General features: G+C 61.7%; 1 protein-coding gene across 2 annotated transcripts; it reads right to left on the bottom strand.

The window, feature by feature from the left end:
• Positions 1-158: 158 nt before the first annotated feature.
• On the bottom strand, positions 159-13,584 carry CRTAC1 (cartilage acidic protein 1). 2 transcript variants are annotated; one of them, XM_037401253.1, is made up of 16 exons: positions 13,481-13,584; positions 9,749-9,945; positions 8,277-8,473; positions 7,233-7,363; positions 6,448-6,604; positions 5,831-5,965; positions 5,422-5,567; positions 5,099-5,235; positions 4,351-4,433; positions 3,763-3,863; positions 3,510-3,678; positions 2,869-3,014; positions 2,695-2,737; positions 2,076-2,219; positions 763-888; positions 159-378 (listed from the first exon to the last, which is right to left on the bottom strand). In XM_037401253.1, the coding sequence occupies exons 1-16, from the start codon at positions 13,523-13,525 to the stop codon at positions 251-253; spliced, it is 2,085 nt and encodes a 694-aa protein (XP_037257150.1). In that variant the 5' UTR covers positions 13,526-13,584; the 3' UTR covers positions 159-250. The 2 variants fall into 2 exon arrangements, with proteins under 2 accessions (XP_037257150.1, XP_037257151.1); XM_037401254.1 differs by lacking the exons at positions 159-378; positions 763-888 and adding an exon at positions 1,563-1,815.
• Positions 13,585-22,134: the final 8,550 nt, after the last annotated feature.

Genomic DNA, 22,134 nt, shown 5'->3' with positions numbered 1-22,134 from the left:
CCAGGCTGGGCATCCCCCAGCACATCGGGGTGCATGGAGTCCCACAAGGAGTGGGAGCCTGGAGGAAATAAGGGGGAGGGATGGGACAGTCCACGTGGAACACAGGGACAGACCTGTGTAGCAGTCACATGTCCCCAGTGACAGGGACTCACAGGGAAACCAGTGCAGGAAAGGGTTTATTCAGTTGGCACTGGGCACAACTGGCCCAGGGCTGGGGTAAGCAGAGGGCACATGGCTGTGCTGGGGCAGGCTAGCTGCGCTGGCAGCGTCCACCTGCACCCAGGGAGAAGCCCTGGCGGCAGTGGCAGTGGAAGGAGCCGTGGGTGTTGTGGCAGATATGATCACAGGGGCCAGGCTGTGCCTGGCACTCATCTACGTCTGGGAAAGAAGGGGAGAGGATCAGACCTATGCCAAGGGTACGGGGCTCGTCCGGCATGGGCAGGGCCGGGTATGGAGGAGGCATGTGGGGGGCAGCTCTGGGGCTGGGTGGAGCTGGGACACGGAAAGCATCTCTAATGCCTACAGCCATGCAGCTGTGGTCCCGTCACACTTGTCCCCAAGGCTGCAGGGTAGCAGATGCCTCCTCACTCCAACTCCTGCACAGTCACAGACTGTCCATCCTGCCCCCCGTTTTGTGTTGGCTGGGGCTACGAGCATATCAGGGCATGCCAGGAATCGGCATCCCTGCTCCCAGGGCAGCATGGCAGTGGCAGGTGGGTGGACACCATGGGCTGCCCACCCCCGCTGCCTGCAGGTACTCACCCAGGCACTGGCTGGCAGAGGGATCAAGGGGGTAGAAGCCCGGGCGGCAATGGCAGGCATGTGCCCCAGGGGTGTTGGTGCAGAGCTGGCTGCAGTTGTGCAAGCCCAGGGCACACTCGTCGATGTCTGGTGGTGGGGAAGAGAGCAGCACGGGGTTACAGCACGCAGGGAGAAGGCAGCACAGACCTGTTGTGGTGGTGTGGGCAGGGCTGCCTGCTGCATCCCAGACCCTCCAGTGTTGCTTATTTGGCTGTGCTCCCAGGGCTGGGAGCAGGGCCGGGCAGCAGCAGAGCTGCCCAGGGCCACCATGCACCCTCCAGCTAGCTCCTGGCTATGCCCCCCACCCCCAAGCCCCCTCCCCATGCAGCCCAGGCAGAAGCATGGGCACAGCCCTGCCCTGCACAGCTCAGCAGGCTGGGCTAATAGACAGGATATAGTTTATTGGGGGAGTTCTCTGGGAGAGGGGCTGGAAGACTGAGCAGGGTTTGACTCCAAACAGTGGGGTCAATACGTTAAAAAAAACAGACCAGGAGGGTCCTTCCTCTGCAGGGCTGGGGGGACCCTCCTCTGCCAGGGCTGGGGAGGGGGGTCTCCCTCACTGAGGAGGGGGCAGGTGAAGCACACACGTCGCAGGCCAAACCAGCAGGCACATGGTACGTCAAGGCGACGGAGCAAGCGACCACCCGGGAGGCACCGGTGTGGCAGGAGCAGCACTGGGGCGGGGAGGTGCTGGCGAAGGGGCACTGCCCCGGGGCTGCTTTCCCAGACACGGTGCAAGGGGCAGCTGGGCTCCGTGCCTGTCCCATTGCAGGCCACCCCTGTAGGGCACAGCTGGCACTTCCAGGGCAGTTCAACATGGAGGGAAAGAGAGAGAAAAAGAGACAGGCAGAGGCTGGCCGGTCCTTCCGCCAAGGCTGCTCTGGCGTGTTACGGGCAAGGGTTAAAGTGCATAGAGGCAAAGGCAGAGTCCGAGGACTAGAGGGAGGAGGGTACTGTGGGGGAGCCCGTGCCAGCTCCCGGCGGAGGGATATCCCCCAAAAAAGGCCACTTGAGCTGCACAGAGAAGGAAAGAAGGAGCAAGAGAGAAAGAGAAAGAAAGAAGGGGAGTCAGTGGTGGTTCAGCAGGAGGCACAGGATGAACAAACACAGAGCCAGGGTGGAGGTAGCTGGTTAGCCACCCAACAGGTTGCAGGATGCGGCCAGGCCTTTGGCAGGGGTGCAACAGCATCCCAAGGCAGTGCTTTGGGGCTGTCGCCCACTGGATTGGCCAGGCTACAGTGGCACGGGGTCAGGGCACCCCAGCCATCACTCACCCACGCAAGCTGTGCCATCCTCATTGGGCTCGAAGCCCCGGCTGCAGCGCTTGTTGCTGCGGCAGCGGTACCCGCCATAGGTGTTGATGCAGATGGGCTTGTCTCGGGGGCAGACAAAGGGGAACTCTGTGCACTCGTCCGTATCTGCAAGCAGAGGGGACTTGGTGTGAGAAAGGTGGGCTGGGAGCTTGAGGCTACTGGCTATGGCCCCTCCAGTTTCCCCTGCATGTGCTAGATGACTCCCCTAACAGGTAGCCACACACGAGCCATGACTCTGCCCAGAAGGCTCACAACAGGGCCACGTTGCCACATCCCTGCTGCCCCTCCATCACTTGTGGCTCTAGTGCAATGCCCACCCTGCCACACGCCAGCTATGCCTCCCGCCCCCAGAACAGCGCTCCCCACGACACCACAGTCCCCCTCTAGAGCCGTGCTCTGCCCCCAGTCCCAGGCAGGCAGCCTTACCCTGCACTGAGCCATGCAGCAGCCCTGCCTTATGTGCCCAACCACCTCCCCAGCTGCCACCTCCCTGTAGCAGGGTGCTGCCCTCATGCTTGCCGTGGGGCCACGCTGCAGCACCCCAGGTGCAGGCACGCCTGCACCCCCAGCAGCTACTCACCTACACAGCGTCCGTTCTTGTGCTGGGAGAATCCCTGCCCGCACTGCATTTGGGGAAAAGTAGAGACCACTGGGATGGGGAGAAATCAGCCCTGGGAGCCACTGAGCCCACAGAGCCCAGCCCCTTGTTTCTGCCCCCAAAGCCTCCTGCCCTGCACCCACACCTGGCCCTCACCTCCAGCGGGGCAGGCATGAGCTGCTCCTCCACATCCAAGGGATAGGGGATCTCCAAGACAGAGTTTGTCTCGCTGCTGGCCACAGCTCGTGCCACAACACGGCCATCCGGCCAGGTCACCTCCAAGCTGCTGGCTTCATCGTGCCCTGCAGGTGGGCAGCTCATCAGGGGGGGGGGTCTCCGGGGCAGGCAGGGGCTGAAAGGAGGCCAGGGGCGTGGTAGAGACAGAGGGGGCAAAGCCTCCCCTTGTTCCCTGAGCCCAGCCCCAGGTGACCATGCTAACAGCCCATGCAAGGGGATGTAGCTAGAGGGGGGGTGCATGCGGGGACAACGGGATGGCCTGCCAGCAGGCAGGGACACCCCTGCAGGCTTGGCTACCAGCCGTGCTGAGGCAGTGGAAGGTTAATGGGCAGAGAAAGCCCTGGTGCCTGGGCAAAGCAGCAGGCAGGGGGTGGGGAAGAGGGCAGTGGCCCCTCGAAGCAGGGCTGCAGTGGCTGTGCACCCTACCTGCAGTCTCCTCCAGAGACCACCATGGCCAGTGTGATGGGTGTGAATGATTGCTGTGCTGCATGGCACCAGGGCAGCAGACATGGCCCCTGCCCAGGGGGGACAGGCAGCTCTTTGCCTCTCCCACAGCTCACCCAGTCCAAAGTGCGCCACAGGCTCCATCTCACAGAGGTACCCTGATCCACCGTCAATGATGCGCAGGTGGGCCCCGCTGCGCCGCGTGAACAGCACCACTTTGGCTCCTCGCGCAAAGGCCCCGAAGCGGGTGCGGGGGATGACACGCAGCCAGTTGTTGCTGGTGCCCTGCAAGGGAGAAGGGAGCAGGGATGCTGAGTAAGGAGAGGCAGAAGGGACAGGGACAACATGAGGACCCTCTACTTGACTCACCTGGGTGCCCTTGAAGATGGAGATCGGTTGTGCCATGGACTCTCCGTGAGACAGGATGAGGTCCAACATCCCATCACCATCAAAATCTGTCACTGCACCTCCTGCAAGGACAGGATCATGTCATGTCTGCAGCTGACCCCATGTCTCCCAGCGCTACACCCTGCTGCCAGTGTGGGCTCCCACAGGTGGCAGCTGCAATCCCAGCAACGCAGGGGCAATAGATAAGAAGGGGTGACTCCAGGTAGGAATAAGGGTCCATGCATGGGTGACACCCTGCAATTAGGTGGGTCAGCTCCCTGAGCAGTGGAGGGGACAGGCAGTGCCCGGGAGACTGTAAGACACAGAAGGCTGCCTGGCCCCCTCCCAAATATAGAGCTACACCCTGCGTAACAACTGGAGACAGCACTGTTCGCTGGGTATGGGTGGAGGGAGAAAGCATGGAGCTGCTCCTGGGCGATAGGGGCTCCAACATGCTGATGGGGAACAGGCAGGTGACTCAGCCAGGCATGCAGCATCCTCAGGCATAGAGGGTGCCAGCTGATGCTGTGGTGCACCCCCGCATAGGCCCCCATGGCCAGGGACACACACCTGTGCCCCGTCCCTCTGGCTCCAGCGCATCTCCTGGATTCAGCTCTTCCACAATGGGGTCTGAGTGCTCCCTGCGGATGAGCCTGCCGAGCACAGACAAGGGCATCAATGCCAGCCCCTGCAGCCCCTTCTCAGGAAGGGCTTATCCCCTCCTGTAGCAGCATGGTAGAAGAGATGACAGCCCCAGTGGCTGGGGGATTGGACTGGCCCCTGCCTGTTAGCACCTCACGTCCCCTCCCCATGCAGGGGTGACAGGGATGTCATGAGAGCCTGGCTTTTGTGGGTCTGAATAGCAGAGCAGCAACACCATCTCCAAACACTGCTGCATCTCTCTGGGACCAGAGACCCTCCCCAGGGGCTCCCTGCCAAGCCACTGCTCTCCACCCATCTGTGGGTGCCAGCACTGGGTGGACAACCAGCTCCCACTGCCCCACATGCCAGGTAAGGAGATGCCACCCAGCAGTAATGAGGAATTCACTCGCACAATTAACAGAAGCCACTAACAAGCTTCCATATCACCACTAATCAGCAGTGCCAGGGACCCCAGGGGCTGCTGCAGGCACGATCGCAGTGGCTGGTAATGACACCGGGAAAGGTTCAGTCACGGTGCCTTTTATTAGTTGAGCCTGAGCAGTGGCACTGCTGGAGAGGAACCCCGTGAGCCTGGGTGCACCATGAGGGCTGCTCAGCCCCCCCTCCGAGCGGTGTGCAGGCTGTCCTGGCTCTCCAGTACCTGCCAGGCTCCTACCGGAATAGGCGGTTGGCAGAGGAGCCGCGGTAAGCAATGTTGTTGAAGAAAACCTCCAGCTCCTGATCGTTGTCGAAGTCTGCTGCGATGACAGTGCGGACTGGGGATGGCATGGAGAACTTGGGGGTGGCGATGTCCTGTGTAAGGGATGGGCATGGGGTGACAATGGGCACAGGGAGCAGGACACCCGGTCCCACTTTGGGTCCTCTTCTTGATGGGAATTGAGGCTCAAAGCCACATCAGGGTGAAGATGGCCCCTTTGGCCAAGGAGACTCAGTGTCAAAGCCAGCAGAGGGGTGGGGTGGCATGGTCCCAGCCCTCACCCGGAATCGGACACGCCCAGGACCCCCGCTCTGCAGGTAGAGGCGGTGTGGCCCGTTCCAGTTGCCATAGACAATGTCCACCCGGCCATCACGGTTGAAGTCAGCCAGTGCCACGCCACGTCCATGCTGGTAGGGGTCATCCAGCCCTGGGGAGCCACAAGGGGACGGGGGAGACAGAACCTCCTCCCTGCCTACATCTCCCCGGGATGCCTGCTGGGATGTGCCCCACAGTCCCCAGACAGGTTCTCCCCACACAGGGCTGTACCCCCGTGCTGACAGATGCCCTGATCTGCCTCCGGGCCCCCAGGGCTATCCCCCCACCCTGCACTCAACCAGCCCGTGCAGGCAGGGGCAGGCAAAGCCAGCCCTGCCCTGAGGTCCCCAATGCCTGGGTGCTCCCCCTACTCACCCACAGCAGCTGCTACATCCCGATACGTCCCGTCCCCCAAGTTGTGGAAGAGGAAATTGGGGCTGTTCTCATTACCACAGAATATGTCGGAGGCGCTGTCGCTCAGGATGGGGCCCACGGCCACCCCACGACCCCCTGGGGACAGGAGCCCCAGGGTGAGGGGCCAGCTGGTACCCTGCCCCCTCAAGACCCCCACGCCCCCTCAAGACCCCCAGGTGGGCAGCACTAGGACCCCCGGCGTCCCCTCCTCTCCCACCTCCCACCTTTAGTCCCTCTCGTGAGGCACTAATTGGGCCTGGCAGCCGCTTGTGTCACTCCCAACCTTAATCGCTGCCATCACCATGGTGACAACACTCCTAATTAGTGACAATTTACCGCTGGGGAGACGGGGCACGGCGACGGCCGGGCAGCGTGGGGCGCAGGCTGGCACACTGCCGGCCGCCCCGCGGGGGCTCCGGAGGGACCATCCCCGGTGACCGTGTAGTCGGGCGTCCCGTGGCCCGGGTGGCTTCCACGGGCCGTGGGGCTGCCACTAGATGGGGCAGTCAGGCAGCCTAACGCGGGGACGGTCGCGCCGCGCTGCCCCGTCCCCTCGGCGGCGCCGCAGCCGCTGGTACCTGTGTACTTGCTGACGCCAGCCTGGGCGGCCACGTCCACCAGCACCACGACGCCACGGGCAGGGTCACTGGCGGCCACGTCCATCTCGATCAGAGCGTGGGGGCCCACGTTACCGCTGGCGTAGTTGGCGATGTAGATGGAGTACCTGCCGGACCCCTGCAGCCGCAGCATCTCCTCAGCACCCACCCGCCCAAAATGCATCTCCTCTGGGACCGCAGCAATCCTGCTGTGGGGCTGGATGCTCTCACGGCTCCGTGGGACTAGGCACCACTGCCATGTACTGAGCAAGAGCTTTGCAAAATCCATGGTGAAAAGCATCCTGGAAGTGGGGATGTGCCCCATTGCCTCCAGGAACTCTGTGGTCCCCAGGCTCACAGTGCCAGCACGGGCAACCCTACTGTGCCAGGTTCCCCCTCATCCCCACTGCCTCCCTTGTCCTGTGCGGCAGCTAGACCCTGATTTAGTGATAATCGTTTGAAAACAAACCACTGGAGGAGGAGGAAGAAGAAAGAGCAGGTGACAGGAACATAAATCACCTCGACAGGCACGTTTATCAGCTGGTGGCAACCGTGTGGACAGGTGCCCACAGTCCCCATGGCTGTAGGGGCTGCCAGCCCCGACAGTCATGGGCTGCTGGGGGGCACCCCTGGCCCCAGTGCCGGGTGGGGTGGGGCCGATGCCCAGATGAGGGGAGAGGTCCCCAGGATCGTGTGGGGGAGGGCTGGAGGGGCAAAGGGGGTGGGAAGGGGAGATGCCCCCTGCCTGCTGTGCCCTGCCTGCTCACCGTCCGGTCCACACAGGCAACAGAGCGCCCGGCGAAGCGGCTGGCCACATCCCGGTTCACCTCGTCACTCAGGAGGTCCTCCCAGCGCCCATCGCGGAGCTTGAAGAGCTTGTCCGTGTAAGTAGCCATGCCTGGAGGGGGCATGGGTCAGGGGGCTGCAGCATCCCGCCTCCTCCTGAGGAGGGTGCCCTGCGGCAAGGGGAGGCTGTGGAAAAGGTACCCTTTCCTGGAGCATCCCAAACCTCTGCTCTGTGTCCCACAGCCCCCAGCAGTGGCACAGGGCCAGGCTGCCACTATAAGAGCCCCTGTGACCCTTAAGGGCCACTAGGAGACACACAGAAGAATCAAATCATTAAGGTAAAATGTGTCTCAATGGGGCACAGCCCTGTAGATCATACCCAAGAAGGTAAAAAAAAAAAAGATAGATTCTGTGCCAAGCACAGGCAGCAAGCTGCACTTGATTTAGAGACAGGTGTGCCGGCAGCCACCGCCAGCTTGGGTAATTAGGAGCATCAGGAAGACAGATCTGCTGCCTAGAGGTCAGGGCTGTGGGACAGGGACATGGCAAAGCTGGGCTAGAGCACCAACCGAGGGAGCTCCAGGGATGCCCAGTGTCAGGCTGGGGTATGCACATCTCCTCCCCACAACAGGCATCCCAGAAACTGGGACAGCACCGGCAGGGCAGGATTAGACCTGTCTTAGTCCAGCAGGCACAGGATAGCCATGGCACAGAGGGGTACAGCTGCTGTGGGGCACAGCTGGGATTTGCAGCACAGCCACAGGTAGGCCAGCCCCAGGGGTTGGGGGGGAAGCTGCTGTCCCACTCAGGGTGCTGCTGGGAGGGCAGTGGGCAGCTGGAAGTGCTGACTTGGCGGCTGGTTGGGCTCGGTGTCCCGCCTGCACTGCCATCAATCAATGGAGCCACTCAACTGAGAAATTAACTCCAGCCCGCACACATCCCTCACGCGCCGAAGGTCACGGGCGGCCGTGCTGGGAGCTCCCCCCACACCCAGGGCTCAGGACACGGCTTCCTGCAGGGCTCACCAGAGAAGGCATTGTTGGTGTTGAGAAAGTAGATCTCCTCGCGGCCATCCCCATCGATGTCGCAGGCTGTCACACCAATGGCATTGCCCTGCCGGTCCCGCAGTGCATAGTACGGGGAGTCCCGCTCATCCTCCGCCACATTCACCAGCCGTCCCCGCACCTTGTCATACTTGAGCACCAGGTTGGGGCCATTGTACCTGTGGGTGTGAGCGGGGGCAATGGCACCCTGAGGCTTGGGGACAGGAGGAAAGCTCCCATCCTATCCCTAGGAGGACACCAGGTGTGACACTGGCTTTTCCCCATGATGGGCACAGCAGACATCTGTGTGTTTCAGGGAGGCCGGTGAACCTGGGTTGCCATCAGCACCCAAATGTGGGGCTGGCTCCTGAGTGTCAATGGAGAGGGCTCAGCCTAGACCTGTTCCAGCCCAACACTGGCATCTCACATTTACCTGGCCTGGGTACCCCAGGGCAGTGCCAGGGCAGGGGTGGGTCCAGGCACCAGTGGGGCAAGATGGAGTGCAGGTCCCTGCTTGCAGCCCTTTTCTTTCCAGGGCAGGGAAACTGGCACACAAGGCAAATCCTCTCAGCATGGTGCACCCCACCGGCTCCCTGCCCGCTCCTGCCCAGTGCACTAGTAAACAAGTTATACAACGGGCACCGCGGCTGCTTACAAAACCCCGACTGGCTGCTTGGCTCAGCCCAGCTGGGAGTGGTGGCCCAGGCCCCGCCAGGGTCCCTAGTGCTGCCCCTGGTTTGCTGCCCCAGGGTGATGCTCAAAGCAGCAGCAAGGCCAGACTCAAACTGCCACCGTGGTACCCCCAGCTCCCACAGTCCCATCAGATGGGATCCACGGGAGTGAGGGGCTGCCTCCCGCTGAGCGCACCTGTGTGTGCAAGCCTCCTTCAGGGGTAAGCACTGTGGTGTGTACACAGACACGCTGCACTGGTGGCTCACAGCCACATCCATGCACACAGAGCCTGCACTGTGGTCACCACTGTCTCCAGCCAGGGCAGAACCCTCTGGCAGCAGCTGCTCTGTGTCCAGCCCCACTCAGGTGCCAGCAGCACAGCACACAGCTCCCTGCCTCCCCAGCTCCTGCCAGCCTTTCCAAGCCATCACTCCAATAAAGGGCTATAAAAAGCCTCCAGCCAATTAACTGAACTTCTGGAGACTGCCGAGTCCCGTCAGTGGAGCTGAGCTGGCTGGGGGACACACTGGATCTGCACTGCACAAATCTCAGCTTCTGGGAAGCTGCCACTGCTCCTCAGGGCCAGGACGGAGTCAGCCACATCATCCCACACAGGCACCCAAGTGGCATCAACACCCTATGTGGGTGCACACAGACCCCCATCCCACCACCCCCGAGCACAACCTCCCATCCAGCCAGACGCCCATGGAGGGGCAAGCAGCTCCTGGCCCTGCAGGGCCACCAGGTCCTGCTGTCCCCAAGGCACTGGGTGCACCACTCACCCTGCCACCACGATCTCAAAGTTGCCATCAGCATCCAGGTCAGTGACGGCCACACCATAGTTGAGTTGTGTAGGGTTGCTGTCATAGTCAGGTGGTAGGAGGCGGTGGGTGACAGCCATGAACATGGGCTCACTACGCTGGGAGCTCTCACTGAGCCAGGCCAGGGACAGCAGGCACAGCACCAGCATCCTGGGCACCTGGGAGAGACCTGCAGCCCATCAGCTCCAGGAGAAGACCCTGCTCCACAGCACTGAAGCACCACCACCACCACCCTTGCACAGGAGACACTCTTTCCACTTCTTGTCACCCACCCCAGCCTGTGCCACACCACCAGGCCCTTGACCCTTGGGCACTACCACAGCCCAGGCATCCCCATGCATCCTCCTGGATGCAGCTCACCCTCTGGGCTTCCTTGGGACAAGACCGTACTCCAGTGAGCTGGGAGCTGCAGCTGAGCAGGAGTGGGACCTTGGGAGCCCTTCCCATGGGAGGGACTGGGGAGGCAGCAGGAGGGCTGCAGAGTGCTGACAAAGCTGGGCTCAGGCCCAGCTCGCCCTGCCCCAAGGGGCTGCTGGCACCCAAGATCCCAGCAAGTCACAATGCCAATCACTGCTCCCTTGGCAAAGCCAGAGGAAGTAGGCAGTCGCTGGGCTGGGAAGCTTGTCCCCTGTCCAGCTGGTGTTCCAGAGCTGGGGAAGGCCACAGGTAGAAAGTGGGAATACCCTGCCAGTTGACTCCTGTGTGCCTCAGTTTCCCTACTCTGACTGACCAGGGATGGTTTCTGCACAGGGATGCAGCCACAGGAAGGAGATGCTGGGAGGAACAGGAGACTGGGAGGAGAAGCTCAATTAACCTGGACTGCGGAGGACAGTGTCTGCCAGCACTGCTGGCAAGGCTGCAGAGATTTTGGAGTTGGCTTTGATCTGGCTGTAGCATGGGTGACAAGTAAGGTGGCACTCAGGACAGGACAGCCAGCCCTCACCTCAGGCCAGGCAATCCCCTCCAGTGAGCTGTGTCCCCCCATACTATGGGCACAAATACATGTGACAGTGCTCCAGCTGGGAGCAAAACCAGGCTGTCCTGCTCTCGCAGAATGGAGGGATGGCTGGGGTACCCAGTCACCAATGCAGGGGACACTGGTTCATGAGCCTGCGCCATCCCCTGGGCAGGGCTGCCCTCCCAGTACTATCAGGGGGACAGGGACAAATGGCCCCACTGCCAGCTGGTCCCCATACTGCAGACCCCACCAGCAAGCAAAGGAAGCTGTGGCAGCTGCAGGGTGCCACATGTGCCCAGCATGGGGAGGGGGAGATGCCCAAGGCTTAGGTCCTGGCAGACCCAAGGGGCTGCAGGGAACAGCCCACTGCTGCCACCCTCAGGGATGGGAATGGTCCTGGGGTCTCTGGGGAGCCAGGATTCCCCTGCCAAAACCAAGTAGTTTCCAGCTGCAGAGGAAACCTTGAATCCCACTGCCTTGCCTTCTTGTCTGGAGCATCTCCCCAGGAGCAGCAGCCTGGGACCTTCCCTGGTGCAGGTGCCCTATGCAAGGCACATGTGATGGGGGCAGGGTTTCATCGGGTTATGCAGGGATGGGACAGTCCCTGGGTGACACTCTGCAGTACCAGGCAGTGAGGGAGGGGAAATCTTTGCCACAGCCCCACACTGTGCTTACCCAAGTAAGCATGGGGAACTCATCCACATGTGGGCTTATGGGTGCAGGACTGCCACATGGGCACCCTGCTGATGCAGAGCAGTGCCCCCTCAGCCCCAGCCAGGTGATGGGTGGCTGTCCCCAAGCCACTGGCAGAGCTCTCCCTGCTGTGGCCCCTCCAGCTCCCACTCCCTACAGCTTGGCTTGCTCCCCAGGTACTCCCCCCACCCCCTCCAGCTGCAGCCAAAATCCCTCCAGGCTGGATGGAGCCTTTCCAGGAAGAAACAATGTTCCTGATTGGAGATGAAAGGCTTTTCCCCGTGAATCCGGTGCTTGGTGCCATGGGGAAGGGATGCATGGCCTGTAGCCAGGCCATTTTGGGAAGAGGAAGGTAGGGAGACTCAGGCTCCACATGGCAGAAAGGGAAAAGCCTCATGGTTCCCAGTGTGCTGCTGATGGCACTGAGGCCCTGGCGTGAAGCTCTGCCTGAGGCTTGAAGCTATGGAGTCCTGCTTGTATGCAGGGCAGAGCTCAGCCTGTCTTGTCCCAGCAGAGCCACATCCTGTCTTGTGTTGTGGCATCTGGTGGCAAGGTCACCCCAGGACCTGTGGTCACTCCAGAATGCCTGCTCAGCACGGCTGAGCCTGGTGACACAAAGCCGAGGTGCCTGGCAGGAATAGAGGCAGCAGGGGGATGGAAGCAAGGCTGGGGGTACCACAGGCACCCACACAGAGTGCTGGCCTCATGGCAGGGATGCAGCGTGTAAGGCTCATCTGTCCCTATGCATGGCTGTGGCTGGCAATGTCCTGCACAGAAGGGACTGGGAAGGGAGCCATGGGGCCAGCAAGTGGTTGTGCCCCAGACCCCTCGCCACAGGTGGTAAGATGCTGTCCCCAGGGCTCCTCACATACCTGCATGCATATCACCTGCCCTTGGCCCGCATCATAGGGACAGTGGGAGCTGGCAGTCTGCACAGCCACCCCATCCAGCATGCCACCATGACATTGCTGCCCACCGCACCACGCACCCCAGTGATGTCATGCTCCACCACTGCAGTGACATCCCATCCCAGGCCGCAGTCACCTCCAGCACCGCTACGACATTGCAGAACATCATGCAGCAGGGGCCTCATCACACTCCAAAGCAGTGACAACATGGTGACATCACAGCACCCCATGACATCACACTGCATGTGCCCCAGTAATATCATATTTCTGTTCCTGCCATTCCCAGGCTGCCACAGCCATGCCTGCCAGGGCAGAGGACAGACAGGAGACGTCCCACAGACCCAGTAGTCCCTCTCTTGTAGCAGCTGAGCTGCTCAGGGATGCCAGCAGTGCCCCCTCCACAGCACCTCAGCCCCTGCAGTGCCTCTGCTCCAGCAATGCCCTTAAGCCCTGGTCCCACTGCTCTGGCTGCTCACTGCTGCCATGGGCTCAGCGCTGCTCCCTCCCACGTCCCTCTCACAGACCCTGGCCTGTGCATGCATCCTGTCATGGATGCTTCCGACAGGCCCGGAGCCCCCAGCTGCCAGCTGGACTGTCCCTGTCCCCTCCCATGCAGGACTCCTCAGGGGCAGACCCGGCACGCTGGGGCTCAGCCAGCAGCAGCCAATGCAGTGTGGAGATGAGCAGCCACCTCAGCCTCTGAGCCCAGCCCCAAGGGACACCAGGTCCTTGGGGGGCTCAAGAGCCACCAGCACACGGCTAACCCCTTACCATGCAGGCAAATATACGGCTGGACCCCTCTCCCCCACAGCCCCCAGCCCCTCCACGGGCTCAGCCACCACCAAGCACAAGTGCCTGTAGAAGAGGCGCTGTCCCTTGCTTCTCGCCATCCTGACGCCCCTGCCCCGCTCCATCCTCCCGAGCCCCGTCCCCCCCATCCCAGCATCTTTCCCTCCCCGTCCCCATCCCATACTTCATCCCACACCTCTGCGCTGCGGGGGCGGGCTGCGTGCCTGCGGTCCCGCTCCACCCGCCACCAACTTCTCTCCGGGCCGGTGACCGTGCCGGAGTTGACACGCTGCCCCCTCCCCGCCCCAGAAAACTTCGCGGAGCAGCAAAGCGGCCCCTACTCACGGGCCAGGGGGGCTGCCCGGCGCCCCCGCGCCGGCGGGAGCGCATCCCGCAGCGCCTGCCTCGCCGCCCGCCGTGCCGCCCGCCTCCGGCTCCGCCGCTCCCCGGCTTCCGACAGGGCCGGCCCGGCCGAGCGGCGCCTTATGTATGGCCGGGCGGCGGCGGCAGGCCAATGAGCGCGGTGAGGGGCGCCGCTGCCAATGGAGAGCGCGGAGGTGGGGCCGCGCCGCCCTGATTTACTGCCCGTATCGCCGCGGCGGCTCCGGCTGGGATGCTGCGGGGGCACCCGCCGGGGGGCAGCGCCCCGGGCCCTGACCCCGCCGGGGCTGGAAGTGGGAACGGGGGCTCCGGGGCGACGCTTCCCGGGTGGCTGGAGCCGCGGCGAGGGAGCTGGCTGGCTGCGGGGGGTCCCGGCTCGCGGGAGAGGAGCTGCACCCCCGCGGTCACCCCGTGGGCGCTGGGGGGTGGGCGGCACTCGGGGCACGGCTCCCCACCTCCTGCGTGGGCAGCTGGGGCGACGGGGCGAGCAGAGCCAGGGACCGGCCCTAGCCTAGGTGCGGCGGGGGGCGCCCCCCGGAGCGGTGCAACTGCGGGCGCGGGGGGGAGCCGGGCAGCCCCGGTAGCGCAACACCGAGCTGCGCCCCGAGGGCTCAGCACCCACCCTGCGGTCACCCACCTCCCTCTGCAGGGAGCCCGGGAGGGGCTGTGCCCCGGCAGCCAGTCTGAACTGGGAGGAAGGCCCATCTCGGGTCGTGCGAGGCACTGACCTGCCCGAAATCTTGTAGCTACTGTACGCCTGAGGCAGGATGGCACTTAGCCCGCAAACCTGCCTTCCCTGACACATTTCTCCTGTACGGCTGCTGTGGCGATGGGCACAGAGCTCTCTGTGTGTCTCTCGATGCAGAAAGTAGCTGCGGCTGGGACTGGGAGAGCACTGGCAGGGCACAAGGCTGCCAGGTCACCTCAGTGGAGCAGGTTTGCAGGTGCTCCAGTATGGAACCTGGGGCTGCAGCCACCAGGAGAGGCAACAGGAGACACCAAGAGAGACACGCGGGGAGAAAGCCGGAGCCACAGGAACCCACACCATTCAAGCTGCTTTGAGTGGCTAATCAACTGCCCTGCTAAAACCCTTATTTCTCATTTGAACATTTCTGGCTACAGCTTCTGCCTGTTGCTCCCAGTTCTTCTCTCCCTGCTGGATTCAAGAGCTCTCCAGCCACAGTGGTTGTCTCCCACAAAGATGCTTCCACGTGGCCATCAAGTACCCCTTGATTTCATTTCTGATGACCCACTCTTAACAGGGCTTGCTGTGAGGCTGCCTGCTGCAGGGTCCCCACAGCCAGCACGAGTGTCCAGGCCTGGGGAACCTGCTGTAGGGCACTGCAGTGGGGCAGGAACTACCCCTACTCTCTGCATTTGCCATGGGGAGGCTGGGATGCTGAGCAAACCCATCAGGGATGGGAGGTCAGCATGACCATCACACATGTGCAATTCATGTCCTCATTCACCCCAGAGCTCCGGGGGCACTCTGCCTGCCGGTGACCCACAGCCCCAGTGCCTGGTTGCAGTCTGGCGTGCATGTGTGTGCTCAGGGCAAGTACCCCCTCTGCTGAGTTGTTAACTCATCCCAGATTTAGTAACCACCTGGGTAATTATTAGCACAAACTCTGCAAGCCAGCTCTTAATGCCATCCCTGACTGGCAGGTACAGAACTCAAATGCCGGCAGGAAGCCAGCTCGAGCATGCCAAGACTGTGAATGGTGCTGGGCACGCTGGCTCCCTGGGGCTGCAAACCCAGCATGCCAGCACACTGGGGCTTGGCCCTGGACCTGAGCACGTGCACACCAGCAGCAGACACAGGCAGGCCTGCTAGCACACCAGCATACCTTGCACATGCACCTGTACGTGTGTGCACACACAGGTGTGCATGCATGGCATGCACTGCTAGACATGCAGCATGGTGTGCACACATGCAGCTCCGCAGCAGCACATGCAGATGTTAGCAGGGATGTGCTCATACCATGACACCCCATGGGTATACTATGCTACATGCATGTGGGGCACACGTGCCCAGCCCATGCTACCAGCACCCAGTGGGGTGATTTTCCATTTGTGGGCCCGCAAGGCACTCCACAATACCTGCTGTCCGAGCCCCTCAGTGCCCATCCCATGGATGCTGTTATGCTGCTGGGCTGGGACGTTTCTCTGCGGGAAAAGAGCAGCCAGCAGGCACCTTAGCATAACCCATGGCCATAAGCCACAGTCCTGCATCAGTCCTTGTGCCCTGTGCTGGCCCAACCTGGCCCAGACATCTCCATCCCACCCCTCTGCTTGCACATGCATGAGGGGCACCGTGGGGCAAGCACTCCAAGGTGGGACACAGGTCTCTGCAAGGAGCTGCAGAGGGGAGCACAGAGCATCAGCGGGCACCAATGTGTGGGGAGCCTGGCTGTGCAGCGCACGGGAATGCGCAGGGGACAGTGGTGGCGGCAGTGGGGACAATGCACAGGAAATTAGAGCGAGCAGCAGCCAGACACGCTGCGGGGGGAAGGGAGATGCTGCGCTTCACCAAGGGCTGTACACAGGCTGGGGAAGGCTCTTCAGCTGAGCTGGGGCCAGCATGAGCACTGGCCACCTCCTCACACACCCTGGACCTCCCTTTCCCATCCCTGGGGCAGAGGCCAGGCTTTCCCTGGCCCTTGTTCCTGGGGTGCTTGCACCATCCATGTGGACGCAGCCCCCTGGGAGTGGGGACCTTCTTGCAGCCAGCAGCCCTGACACCCGGTGTCCCTGCTGCTTGGTGACTTACCTGCCGCCCCGGGATTTCCCTGGGTAGAAGAGAACAGGATGCTGGGAATCAGTCCGCCCCTTGCTTGCATTGCAGTGGGTGGAGGGGTGGCTCAGGGCTGTTAGCTGGCAGTGCCAAGTGCTCTGGCCAGCCAGGGTAAGCCTGTGAGTTGGCAGTGCCACGTGACACCCACGGCCCTTGCAGAGACGGCACTGCTCTGGAAGCTGGGGGATCCTCAGCAGGACAGGAATCTGCTGGATTCATGGAGCACCCAGTCTGTCCCCTCCAGCAAATTCCAGACAGTGCAACACAAACTGGGAGCAGGTGAGCAGAGCAGTGCTGACTCAAGGTACTAACCTCCAGGATACTTCACTGTGGCTGTCATGCCTTTTTCTAGAGCATTGTGGAGGCTGAGGCACCTGCACACAGCCTGGTGGGTGCACAGCACGCACACACACACTGTCAGCACACTCAAGTGCACCTACATGCACAGATGTAACAGACTGCGTAGCCACCCCATCTGCACATACTCTCTGTGCACACACATGGCATGCAAGCACTCAATGCGCTGCTCAAATGTGCACACAGCCCATGCACAGACTCACGTCTGCACTCACATGTGCATGCAGCAATGTGCACGCACCCCAACACACACACTGTGCGCTGCTGCACTGCTGCTCACTGCACCCACCAGCACAGCCAGGCGGGCTGTACCAACCACCCTTGCTGCTTTTTGACACTAGAAGAGGGCACCTGCTGTCACAGCAGCACACTGTGGGATCCCTCAGATGCCAAGCCAACCCCAGCTCCTGCCTGGCACCGCTTCCTTCTCTGGAGGGGCTGTGCTGGGACTTCCCTGCTCTGAGGGTCTAATTTCCACCCTAAATGTATTCATGGATAATTTATCCCCACTCATTCTTGTGCTAACATTGTCTTTTAGCTGAAATAGCTCTTCTCCTCCCCAGCGTTTACCCCGCTGATGTATTTATAGTGAGCGCTCTGCTCCCCCACAGCCTGCGCTGTGCTAGGCACCAGCCACTGTCCTCCCATCATGGGTCTTCCAGGCTCTGCCTCCCCCAGCAGCCCCACGATGCCTCTGCTCCTCTCCCAGTTTGGCTCCAGCATGGGCAGGTCTCCAGAGGCCCATGCAGGGATGCAAGCGAGTCCCCAGCCCTGCCAGAAATGTCTCTCCTGGTTCCTCCTAGAATTGCTTTTGCCTCTCCCAGGACTACACACCCATCGTGCAGTGGCTTGCAGTGATGGAGTCCCATGCTCAGCTGGCAGCTCACTTGGTCCTTCTTTCCCCTGCTGTCCCCTCCCTGTCACTGTCTCGCAGCACCTGACCTCCTGCCTTGCCTGCAGCCCCCTGCCCGCTTTGGTCCTGCACCTTGGGCCAGCCTGTGGCTCCCTGTGCCTGGACACGTCCCAGCCCTGGAGATCCTTTTTGTCGGGGCTGGCAGTGACTTGCCGACTGTCACCCATCCCAGTGGCTCCCTGTGAGCTGCTGCCTCCCAGTACCCTTCCCTGGTCCCCTCCTCCTGCCAGCAACGTCCCTCTCAGGTGCTCACTAGGCACAGGAAGGCCTGGAAAGGCATTATCTTATTACAGAGGCCAAGTCAACCCCGAGGTGTGTTTAATCTCCTCTTCAGTCCTCTTCATCACAGGTTTACCGCACCCTCAGCAGCAGCAGGGTGCCAAGGCTGGGCCCTAGGCACTGTCCACCCAGGGGTGCCCAGCCCCAGCCCTGGGACCCCCAGCCCCATGGCTTTCTCCCACCCCAGCCACTTGCTCTGCACAGCCTCCCAGGTCCCTGCATGGTCCCCAGCCACTCCTGTCACCGTGCACAGTGCCCCCGGGTCCCTGCTTGGACTCTTCCTGTCGCCGGGACATCATTAGAAATGTTAATTATTAATTATCACTAAAAGCCCTTTTTGCTGCATTGCTGTTCTCTGCCTATCTCTGCCCCGTGCTGACTGTAACCGGATACACCCGTGCTCGCCTCCTGCCTCGCAGTCCCCGGTCCCTGCTTTCCCTCGCTACCTGCTGGGTGCAGGGTGGGAGACAGAGGCCAGTCCCCCATTCCTCTGCAGGACATGACCCCATACGGGACTAGCTGGACTTGTACCCCCTGGGATCCCAGAGCTGTTGCTGGCATGGAGATGCACCAGTGCCAGCGCTCAGCCTGGGGACTGCTCTGCCTCATGCCAGGAGAGGGAACAGGAGGCCAGAGGAAGGAACAGGAGGCCAGAGGAGGGACCTGACTGGTGCTGTGATGGAGCCAGTGACCATCAGCTCTTCTAGGCCATGGATGATGTGATCTCTTGTGAAAGGAGCATTGGGACAGGTCTTCCTGATTGGAAGGTCTCGGCAGGGTGAGGGCAGCAGGCTGCACTCTAGTCCTCCCAGGCAGCATCCCTGGCTGGGGAAGAGGTAACAGGCTGCAGGGAAACCTGGTGTGCTGCCAGCAGCTGGATGGGGCTGGCAGGACCCGTGAGGCTGGTACACGCTCAGGGAAGCTGGCTGCCTTCGAGGAGCCTGTGCAGCTGCAGGGAGGGAGGGGGATGCCCAGCTTGCCCAGCTCAGTGTCCTCTGCAACGTCTCCTGCAAGATTTACCAGCTCCAAGTGGAACTCACTGATGAATCAATTCACATCACCATCTATTGAAAGCAGTCAGGTTCCTTCACACAGGGCAGTGGCTGTCACCCAACACGGCGGCAGTGCCACAGCCAGCACTGGGCAAGATCAGGAACTGCTTCCAGTTGCAGCATCCCCGAGTTCTGTCTGCCGGGCAGAAACCACCTCCTGGCAGCATCTCCACCTGCCAGAGCTAGCCTCAATGTCCTGGTACCTCCTAGGGACCTCGACAGGATGGGGCATAATGGAGCGGGCTGTGGCACAGTGCCAATGGGGGCTACTTTGCATCAGGATAAAACTTGCATCCCCCCCGCCACAGGAGTTCTCCTCTCCTTTTTTCCCCTGTCTCCTGAAAGAGCCAGGCTATTGGGGTTAGCAAGCTTCCCACCCCAGGACTGTCACCAGCCACCCCATGCTGCTGCACGGTTCTGCTGAGGGTGCTGGAAAGCAAAACAATAGCTGGAAGGAGACAACAGCGATAGCTCAGGGAGAGGCGTTCAGGGGGCAGGCTCCCGAGGGAGTGCAGGGAGGAGCACCCAGGCCTCTCCTGGACTGGTATTGATTCCTGCAGCACAAGTGCTGCCTTCTGTGCCTGTTCATTGTAGATGTGCAGGAAAACAGGGAGGAAGAGACCCCGGCTCCCCCCTCCACAGCCAGCCCGTTCTCCTAGGGGCACAGCCCCATTGCATCCTGCCTGGGAGCTGCCAGCAGCATTGGCGCCTTCCCACACTGTGGGCTGCTTCCCCACATTATACAGCACTGTCACGAGCCACTGAGTCCCCAGGTGTTTGGCGCAATAATGCAAAGCAGATCTTATCCGCCCCAGCCCCGAGCTCTCTGCAGTCCCCTCCCCATGGGCTGAGCGTGTCCCCTGGCTGGGTGTGAGGGAGAGAACCAGGGCTGCAGGTGCTCTGGGTGCCCCTGGCACACTGCAGCTGATGGGCAATTCCCTCCTTGCCCCTGCGTGCCCGTTGCAGCTCCCCAGGGCTTTTCTCTGCCAAAAGCACTCTGTCAGCATTTGCTCCGCAGCAATAAATCAGAGGGATGCTCATACAAGCATGGGCTGGCACTGGGCTCCCCAGGACCGGGGTGTAGTGAGGTGCCTGAGGCAATGCTCAGCCCCAGAACGTGACTCATTTTTTGTCTGGTGTTTCAGTACTCAGCCCAGTGCTCAAAGCTCGGGAGAATCCCAGGCCATGCTGGCAGGTCTCTCAGCTCCTTGGATTGTCTGGCTCCTTTAGAGCCAGAGCAGAGCAAGCTGGGACTCCTCTGCACCCCTCATGCGTTCCCAGAGTGTCCCAAGGGCTGGCGGGGGGCTGACATGGCTGCAGCAGCCTTGGTACCCCAGGGCAAGGTGATTCCCTGTCCCTGGACCATGACTGACTGTTGGTGTTCCTCCTGTTCACAGCCTGGCAGGGAGCTGCTGAGGGGCAGCCAAAACCCCTGGCCCCTTCTGACACCTCCATGTGTGTGTGGTGCAAGCAAGTTCTCAGCTCCCTGAGAGCACTGGGAGTCACAGTGGATGGGATGACAGGCTCTCTGGTGGCTGGAAGGAGGCTCCAGGGCTCAGAGGCAGGGCTGGGGGAGGAAAGGCTGCTTGGGGAGCCAGAGCAGAGCAGAGGTTGCCCGTACTGGCTCTCCTTCCCATCCCAAGGGCCAGGGCTCAGCCTAGTGCAAGATACTGCGTGAGCGGAAGCTGGTTGCATGGCTTGCTTGTGATCAGACCCAGATCTGGGTCCACTGACAGCTCCTTTCTCTCCCGTGCTGCTCCTTTCAGCCTGTGCCTCCCCGCAGCCCTGGCTGACGCAGCTGCAGATGAACAGACAAGGAGAGCAGGCAGCACTCCCGGCCCGCTCTGCTGTCCCCTGGGAGGCATAGACACGGCAGTTTTAGATCAAGACTCTTCAGAAGCAAGAGCAGCCCTGGCTATCAGCAGAGAGCGGACAGCCGGCTCCAAGCACTCACTCCCACTGGCTTCGTGACACGGACAGTGGGTTTTAGGACGCCAAGGCAGCCAGGACTAGTGTGCTGGGCCCCCTGGTGCTTAGCCATGGGATGCTGCAGCTCCCACCAGTGCTGGCCTGAGTGCCTGAGGCATGGCTGGGCTGGGGGCAGACCCAGCAGCAACGGCCAACCCCCTGTCCCAGCACTGGGAGCGGTGGGAGCCCAGTGCCACCCTGCTCTGTGCAGAACATCAGTCACCTCTTGGAGAATGGGATCTCCATGCCTGGGAAGATTCTCAGGACCCCTGAGACCCCACTAGCTGAGGAGAAGGTGGGCTATGGCCCAGCAAATCCTGCAGCCCCACTCTGGGGTAGATGGCCTCAGGGGCTGGTGCAAGCGAGGTGCATTTACATCGCCCCCTTACCCTCACCCATCCCCTCTTTTGTGGGGAGCACGGGGGTGTCAGCAGTGCAATGGGTCTCTGTCCCAGTGGGTGGCACTCTGGAGGGTATCACAGTGTTCCTTGTGGGAGGCAGGGGCACAAGCACAGCTGCTGGGGCTGAAGGGGACACGTGAGAATGTCTCCAGCAGGGGAAAGTGCGGGGGTCCTTCTGCAGCCCACAACTCGAAGCACTCGGACTGCTGCTGCTGCCATGGAAACTGCTGTGGAACATCATCCTGCCACACCGGCCAGGGCAACCAGGCCACTGCTGTCCCCAGCCGTCCTCGGGCTCTGTCTGCAGGCACCTGGGTTGACAGAGTGGGAGAGGCCAGGTGCTCCCTGCCAGCCACCCTCTTTGGGTCACCCTTGGGCTGTGATGAGATGGGGGCACCCCTGGCTGGGACACCCAGGGTACGGCCGGGACAGAGAGGCCAGGGAAGTGCTGGCAGGGGGTGTCTGGTGCCATTCCCAGACAAACCCAGCTCCCACACGGCCAGGGGCTCCACGCTGCTTGGCCTCCCACAAACATAAATCATTTTCTAATTTATAACATGAATAATTGATTTTGCCTCCGTAGCTGGCGATAAATCTCCTGTGCGCACATGCATAAGAAAATAATAATAATGAAAGCGATCAGGATCTGCTGCCATCGATTACCTGTGAGAGGGACCGTGGTCCCCTATGTGCCATGGCCGGCTTGGGCAGGGACAACTCCCCGGGGTGTGCCGGGTGGCCCTGCCTGGTGGTGGCCTTCCTTGTCCTGCACAGCAGCATGTGGCTGGGGCAGGATGACCCTGCCTATCCAAGTCTGAGCCCCTGTGGCTGTACTGGGACCCACACCGGGCAGT

Source organism: Falco rusticolus, chromosome 9 (assembly GCF_015220075.1).
Source record: "Falco rusticolus isolate bFalRus1 chromosome 9, bFalRus1.pri, whole genome shotgun sequence".
Classification (NCBI taxonomy): domain Eukaryota; kingdom Metazoa; phylum Chordata; class Aves; order Falconiformes; family Falconidae; genus Falco; species Falco rusticolus.
This window is presented reverse-complemented; position numbering and strand designations above follow the sequence as displayed.